The following is a 7,847-nucleotide window of genomic DNA, read 5'->3' on the forward strand; positions in this document are numbered from 1 at the left end:
TGTACATCGTCGAGAAATCGATCGGCACCATAGACCCATGCTACTAAAATGCATTCGCTTATGGCGATCAATAGGACAGACCAATTAGCTGCGTATTTGTCCATCAATTGTAGCCAATACATGCCAGCCTAAAGAAATATAATTAATGAATATATATAAATAATTACATATATAATTATATATAAATAAATATATATTATATATTATATATATGTATATAAACAATGAGATCATCTTCGATAATCTGATAGATTAGAAAATCGATTTGATATTCGTACTCACGTTCGTTGTGAATATAATACCACCGCCATAACCGAGAACAGCTGCCGACAGGACTACCCAAAATTTGTAATTCCTTAATGCTGGTATACCGTCGAGTATCGCGGTTGTTACCGTCTCCATTAATGCGAATTGCGAATCCAATCCCAAGGTCAATAGCATTACGAAGAATAACAATGACCAGACTGGCGCAACCGGTAGACGAGATACTACCTGGTAATTGTTTTTGTTTCGTTTTGTTGTCGTTGTTGTTGATGTTGTTGTTGTTTATAAATCTAACAGGCCACACTTTTGGTGTCCCAATTTTTTCTTTCATTCAAGCGTTACGATAACACATGCATAATTTACGTTATAAATAAATAATATATAAAACAATACTTACTTCGGGATAAACGATAAATGCTAAACCAGCACCTTGATCTACGACAGACGCAACTGGTACGTCGAGTTCGTGAGCAAGGAAGCCGATAACAGAGAAAATGACTAGACCAGCGAAGAAGGATGTTCCGATGTTGCTAACGGCTACGATCAATGAGTCCTTGTAGCAGTTGTTCGTGAATTTGTTGTAAGAACTCAAAGTTATCAATCCACCCCAGGCTGGACTCAGGGCGAAGAATATTTGAACAGCCGCGTCACCCCAGACTTTGGCCGACATAAGTCTCTTCCAATCGGGGGTTAAATAGAACAGTATACCCTCTGTGGCACCGGGAAGTAGAATGCCTCGAACGAAGAGAGCGATCTGATGATAAATGGACAATTGTTGTTGTTTTTTTTTTTTTTCTTTCATATATATTTTTTTTTTTTTTTACTTTTCAATGTTCACAGAAAGACAAAGTAAGTGCGTGACGTAAGAACGTAACAAATGGAATGGATATAACTTACCAGAACGACGTAAGGAAAGAGTGCAGTGAAGTAAACGACTTTTCCCGAGCTTTGAACGCCTTTACTCAAGCAGAGAAATACGATAACCCAGGCTAGAAAAAGACTCGTCGCCATCGACGGACGAATCGAGCCAGTTTCTTCGATACCGCTACTCATTCCCAAAACGTGATTACTATAATCAAAAAAAAAAAAAAAAAAAGAAAAAAATAAAACAAAGACAGAAAGAAAGAAAAAATGATTACACGTTATGTCGGAAATAATCGTAACGAACATTACATTAATTACACCACAATTTTTTTTATTCCCCTAGAAGAAGATAACGCAAGGATAATGGAGAAATAACTGAAACTCTTCTTTCATATCTTACGTGAAGTATTCCTCCGCAGGTGGTTTCCTAATGGCATTGGTAATATTCTCAATAGTCAATCCCATTGAAGCCATTTGCGTTGAATTCAAGCATTTTCTTTTATAATAATAATAGTCCTGAGAAGTACAGGCCTCAGCTGCAGCGGGCATGAAACAATCCTCGGTACTCCATGGATCTTCACATTTTGCCCATGGTAATTCGCCAGCGCCTATACATTTGTTTTAAATATATATATATATATATCACGTGTTTCGTTACTATTAATTAAGATTTAAAGAATTATAGAATAGGTGTGTATAGCTTAAAGAAATGAAAGCACTCATTTTTTGTTTGTTTGTTATTTTTTCTTATATACCAACCAACGACCGAGGCAAAAATATAATATAGTGTCCAGGCAATGATCAAATTGTAATAGAGCATCACGACGGAGCTAACGAGTACCATCCCATAGCCCAAACCACGAAGAAGAGGGCAGAATCTTTTGTAAGCCGCTACTGGTCCAAGACTAGCGTACTGACCTGTCGAGAAAGTTCAAAAAGAGGATCGATACAACGAATGCTAACAACTCTCACCACCTTCTCTTCTCTCCTCTTTTATCCTCTCATCTCTAGTCCAACTTAGAATTCGCGTTCGATAATTTACCATGTAATAGTACCATCGGATTAACATAATCGATATAGCAAGTGCTCTTGGAATATTCGAAAATAGCATTAGCTATAATTCACGTTAAATAGATCAGAATGATTCGAGTTTAATTATTTTTAGCATGCAAATTTTAAAAGAATTATTATTATTATTATTATTATTATTATTATTATTATTATTATTATTATTATTAATTCAAGCGTTACATTAGAGACTATAATTTTAATTACAATTTTTATTTTAATTGGATAATATTAGTCTCTTTTTCTCGCTTTTTAATTTTTATTCTTACCCAAGGAAAGTTCCATGAACATTAATGGCAATCCAGCGATGATCAACATCACCGTGAACGGTATTAAGAAGGCTCCACCACCATTGGAATAACAAAGATAGGGAAATCGCCAAACGTTGCCAAGACCGACGCTATATCCCAAAAGAGATAAAAGGAAATCAAATTTCCCTGTCCAGGTACCACGCTCCGGATGATCGTCCTCACCACCTTGTAAAGGAGCTTGGCTATTCGCCACCGAGTACTTGTCTTCGTTCTACGCAAATATTACAAATATATGTGTATCTTTAAGATATATCTACGTACTAGATTAAAAATCATTTTCTTTTTCCAAAAAGAAATATTATTTATCCGACTTTAATAATATTTAATATATATATATATATATATATATATATATATATATATAAGATATATCTACATATTAAATCAAAAATTATTTTCTTCTTTCAAAAGAAAATATTACATATTAAGATATTAATAATTTTCGACTTTGATTATTTTCGAATAATTTAACCCGATTATTTCGCTATTCAAGTATAAATATAAAAGTATATTTATAGAAATCTATATAAAGCTAAAAAAAAAAGGAAGAAGAAAATCTGTTACACATTTCTTGACACATTTCTTCATTTAATTTTTGATTTTTAGTATTCTAAAGTACCGATGTCGACGTTAACGTTATATTCATTCGAAAAATTTCTTTGCCAATAATTTTTTAGCATAAACAACTTTTCATCACGGAAATGGCTCTCCGATTTTCGTCAACGGATAAACCCATTCAAAATCGATTTCCCTTCGGAAGAAGGAGTCCCTTTAAAAGCAAAACACTTTCGTATGCACGTAACGCTAAAACACTATTACTGCTACTACTACTACTACACCTACAGCTACTACTACTACTACTACGCGATTCGAAATTAGTTTTATAAGGTTTTCGAAGGGATGTGTAACGTTCGAGCCGATGATTATAAAAGTGGTTCTACGTTTCATGTATCTTTCGATGTATTGAGATATATCGATATATTTCGATTTGAATTATTTACACAACATTAATTTTTATATTGACGACGAATTTCGTTTATATGTACAACTTAAAAAATATGCGAGTAAGAATAAAAAAAAAGGAGAAAAGTTGAATCATTTTCATAATCATCGACATCAAGATTACTTTTCTCAACTAAACTTTTTTCTTTCTTTCTTTCTTTTCTTTTCTTTTCTTTTCTTTTTTTTAAATAAAAAATATTATATTTAAATATACGTCACTTACGTCCCAGTCCAAGTAAGGACGAATCCTCGGCGACGATTCCTCCATATTTTCGGCAGGACTACGTTAACAATTATATATCGAAATGTCTCGAGTTATATCTTCTTCTCTTCATGATCCCGAATATATTTCGGTATAAGCCCGAAGAAAATAAATCACCGTATGACGTAGTTAGATAATATCCTTCGATGCGTCATCTTGTCTAATCGAAATTCGATTAGATCTCGATCGAAGACATTTTCGAGGAAAATTTAAAAACGTTCCTTTCTTCGATGACTAACAGATGATGGAACGATCCGACTCGACTGTTCATCCTTTTCGCTTGCACCACCCAACTTTCAGACACGTCCAATCGAGAATAACACTTCTTATACTTCGGGCGTAGGCTGTAAAAATTCCAATAGAAAAATGGACGTACGAATAATTAGAAAGAAAAAATGTTCTTATATAAATACATCATACAAAATTTTCTTACTACTCGGATCAGTAATAAATTCGATAATCATCCAAACGAATTACACATCGAAAATCTTTTTACATTATCCTCGAATGATAGATATATCATCAATATTATAATTTCGTAACAAAAGGACTCTAACTCCTTAATCTTTCGATATATAAACATAATCTATTTATTTTTCCAATCTACTTGTTTATTCCAATATATTAATAATTTATTATCATATCGACCCAATTAAAATACAAAACGATCTAACCATCGTTCCACATATGATCTTGAAACATTTACAAATATTCCAAGTGTAGAACTACCGTCTGGAATGAAAACTCTCTAACGAATAAACCTTTTTCACGTCCTTCCTCTGTTAAGTACGAATCGATTGTTTACATCCTCCCTTGCCCGTCCCCCTCTCCTCCCTCTGGCCGTTCCCTCTTTTTCTACAACCCCCACGCTCTGTTCGTTTCACATTTGCTAATTCTTTGTCTTCGTCATCGTCGTTGTCAACCTTGTACTCGTTATTGTTGTTATTGTTGTTATTGTTGTTGTTAGCATTACTCTCGTTGTTATTGTTGTTGTTGTTGTTGTTATTGTTGTTATTATAGTTGTTACCTTCATCGATGCTAACTAATGTTGCTTACTAATGCTACTAGGTCGAACACTAATTATCGAAGTCCTATTATCAAGTTCACACTAGGTACATGGACACGCAATAACGTAGTTATGTACTTCGACGGCTGGTGGTGGTGCTTTGTACGTGACAGTTTGGGTCACACCATATTTCTCTACCCCGCCTACACTGTCTTTCTGCTGCATTCCCTTCTTCTCCTCATTCTGTCCATCTATCTATCCATCTATCTACCTATCTATCTACCTATCTATCTACCTATCTATCTACCTATCTATCTATCTATCTATCTATCTATCTATCACTGTTTGCCCTGTACAGACCTCTGACCTTGGATATATGAATTTAACGCTAAAGACAAAAAGGCCCCGTCTCCGAGTTCTTCCAATAGCAGCAACGTTCGTAACGAACAAGTGTATGCGTAGATACGTACGTACGTACTTATATTTGTATGTCCTCTCTGTCTCTGTCAGTGAGTCTCTCTATGTGTGGATATACATATGAAAAAGAGAGAAAGAGAGAGAAAGGGAGAGAGAATACAGGACAGAGTCGGCTGATCGTTCGTCCTTGTAACGAAAGCTTCGAGAGGAGCTTTAATAATCCGTGTGCAATTTCGAGACAATCCCTTACTCTAGGGAGAAACGAGTATATCATTCTCTCTCTCTCTCTCTCTCTCTCTCTCTCTCTCTCTCTCTCTCTCTGTCTCTCTTTCTCTCTCTGTCTGTCTCTTTCTTTTTCTATTTCTACTTCATATCATTTAAATAGGCATAACAAGAGAAATTCAATTTTGAACACGAAATAATAATTAACATTCAACCACCATATCGCTGTATCATTAAACATAAAACGGAATTTTGAACGGTACGATGAAAAACTTGTTTATCACGGATAAAAAAAAAAACTAAAAGAAAGAAACAAACGATACGGACAAAAAAGCTTAATATCGATTATTACGAGTATTGTGAAATTATTTTAATTGCTATTCACATACTTTTTATTCTTTATGCATTTTAATTATCGTTCCGTTCGTTCGATATTAACGCCATTACGAATAATAATACAATCAAGGAGAAAATGAATTTCTGTTTTGTTGAGAGAAGATAAAAAATAAAGAAAAAGAGAACGAAAGAAAAAAAAAAAGAAAATTGCACGCTACTTTTCCTCGTATCGTTTTTTAATACAATATTATATAGTGTTATGAGCGTTTAGTATAATAATTTATATAGGTGTGTTAATAGTATTGTAAATTCAAAGATATATATCTCTCTCTCATTCTCTCATTCTCTCTCTCTCTCTCTCTTCCTCTCTCTCTCTTTTATTAACACAAAAATGAGAAAACTCTATTACGTTTGAGCATCCACTCACATATGCATACAACGACACGCTGATCTATAAGCGTAGTTGTGATGTAATTATGTATATCTGTAATGCGATTACATCATTTACGTGGATTACATAGAAACAGATAGAGAGAGAGAGAGAGAGAGAGAGAGAGAGAGACGAAAGAGAGACGAGCCTTCCATTAAAACTTTTCTAAACGAGCCGATTGCTCTCTTAAACTCCTAAAGTAAGCTAATAGCTCTCTCTAACACGTTTTATTTTTAGTAGTCAATTATCTAAACGTCGTTGTTTCACGAACTACCGACCGATCGACCCTCGAGAAGAAGTGAGCGAACTGTTATTGGTGGAGAGCTACGGTTACGTGGTCGGCCTGGTCAATCGCGGGATAAACGGGTTCTTTATGGTAGAAAGATACATACATACATACATACATACATACATACATACATACATACATATATATATATATGAAGGAAGAAAGAGAGAGACAGAGAGAGAGAAAGAGATAGAGATGCTTGCATTAGAACAAGCAATATCGACTACGAATAAAAACCGATTTAGCTAAACACTTAGCAAGAAAGAACGATTTAGGACGAACGTGATAAAGAAGGACCTTTTACTCACTGATGATCAACAGATTTTCTTGAAAACGTAAAAGGCGAAGAAAAAACATACACCCACGCACATACGTTTCTAAAACGTCCCTAGTTTTACTCAGATGTTTTTTCACTTCGATTGTATTCTTGTAGTTCGTTTTAATCTTATACTGAGAAAAATGATTAGGAATTATACATTCCTCAAAAATAGAGTATTCTCTCTCTCTCTATCTCTCTCTCTCTCTCTCTCTCTCTTTCTCTCTCTTTTCTTTCCTTCTTTTTCACACACCTTACGACTCCTCTTCCTCTTTCCTTCCTCGTTTTACTAATCCACGTCGTCGAGTCTGAGTTGAGAAATCGAAACCGACTTGGTCGATGGTTCTCGTCGGATGATGATAATGATGACGATGATGATGACGACGATGATGATCAGCTGTAACACGACCGAACGCCGACATCGTACCGACTACCACCACTACCACCACCAGCTGCTCGTGGCGAACCTGGAGAACGCCGTGCCAAGGTCAGACGACATGCACTGTCACTGGACTTCAGGGTCATGGACGTTCCGACCGTCGTTTAACGCGAAGATCAAGACGTTACGTAGCGCGTAAACTTGGTCACGCGCGTATAAACGTCGATCTCATATCGAAGATTATTATTCCCATCGTACGAGATTATTTTCACTGGAGTCAACGGAGAGAGAAAGAGAAAGAAAATGGAGATACGATCGAGAAGAAAGGAGAGAAAAGGACGATGAGAATGAAATATAAAGAAAGAAAGAAAGAAAGAGAGAAAGAAAGAGAGAGAGAGAGAGAGAGAGAGGGAGAGAAAGGAAAGGGATGATTGATCGAATGATTGTATGAAAGAAGAACAAAAAATAATTACAAAAAATATACAAAAATATACATAAAGATAGAAAATACGGATATAGATAGAAAGATAGAGAAGAAGAAGAAGAAGAAGATAAGGAGGAGAGAAAAGAAGAAGAAAGAGAGAGAAAGAGAAAGAGAAAGAAAGAGAGAGAGAGTGCGTGCGTGCGTGCGTAAAGTAATGACAGTCGCGCGAGAGAGAGAGATAGATAGACAGGGCGGAC

The 7,847-nt window shown here is 35.4% G+C and overlaps 1 protein-coding gene across 2 annotated transcripts in view; it reads right to left on the reverse strand.

The window, feature by feature from the left end:
- The window catches only part of LOC122636897 (sodium- and chloride-dependent glycine transporter 1-like), an 8,904-nt gene extending 1,361 nt beyond the window's left edge, over nucleotides 1–7,543 (reverse strand). The window contains exons 1-10 of one of the 2 annotated variants that reach the window (XM_043828559.1): nucleotides 7,255–7,543; nucleotides 7,041–7,184; nucleotides 3,733–4,115; nucleotides 2,466–2,718; nucleotides 1,888–2,046; nucleotides 1,529–1,736; nucleotides 1,162–1,333; nucleotides 662–1,018; nucleotides 283–492; nucleotides 1–128 (exon numbers count right to left, since the gene is read on the reverse strand). The exon at nucleotides 1–128 is cut by the window's left edge and continues 214 nt beyond it. In XM_043828559.1, coding sequence (XP_043684494.1) covers nucleotides 1–128; nucleotides 283–492; nucleotides 662–1,018; nucleotides 1,162–1,333; nucleotides 1,529–1,736; nucleotides 1,888–2,046; nucleotides 2,466–2,718; nucleotides 3,733–3,777 — 1,532 coding nt within the window. In that variant the 5' untranslated portion in view covers nucleotides 3,778–4,115; nucleotides 7,041–7,184; nucleotides 7,255–7,543. Of the gene's footprint in view, nucleotides 129–282; nucleotides 493–661; nucleotides 1,019–1,161; nucleotides 1,334–1,528; nucleotides 1,737–1,887; nucleotides 2,047–2,465; nucleotides 2,719–3,732; nucleotides 4,116–6,779; nucleotides 6,980–7,040; nucleotides 7,185–7,254 lie in introns of those variants that run through there. The other variant, XM_043828560.1, reaches the window with a different exon arrangement.
- Between the last annotated feature and the right edge of the window lie 304 nt (nucleotides 7,544–7,847).

This window comes from Vespula pensylvanica, chromosome 24 (genome assembly GCF_014466175.1).
Source record: "Vespula pensylvanica isolate Volc-1 chromosome 24, ASM1446617v1, whole genome shotgun sequence".
Classification (NCBI taxonomy): Eukaryota; Metazoa; Arthropoda; class Insecta; order Hymenoptera; family Vespidae; genus Vespula; species Vespula pensylvanica.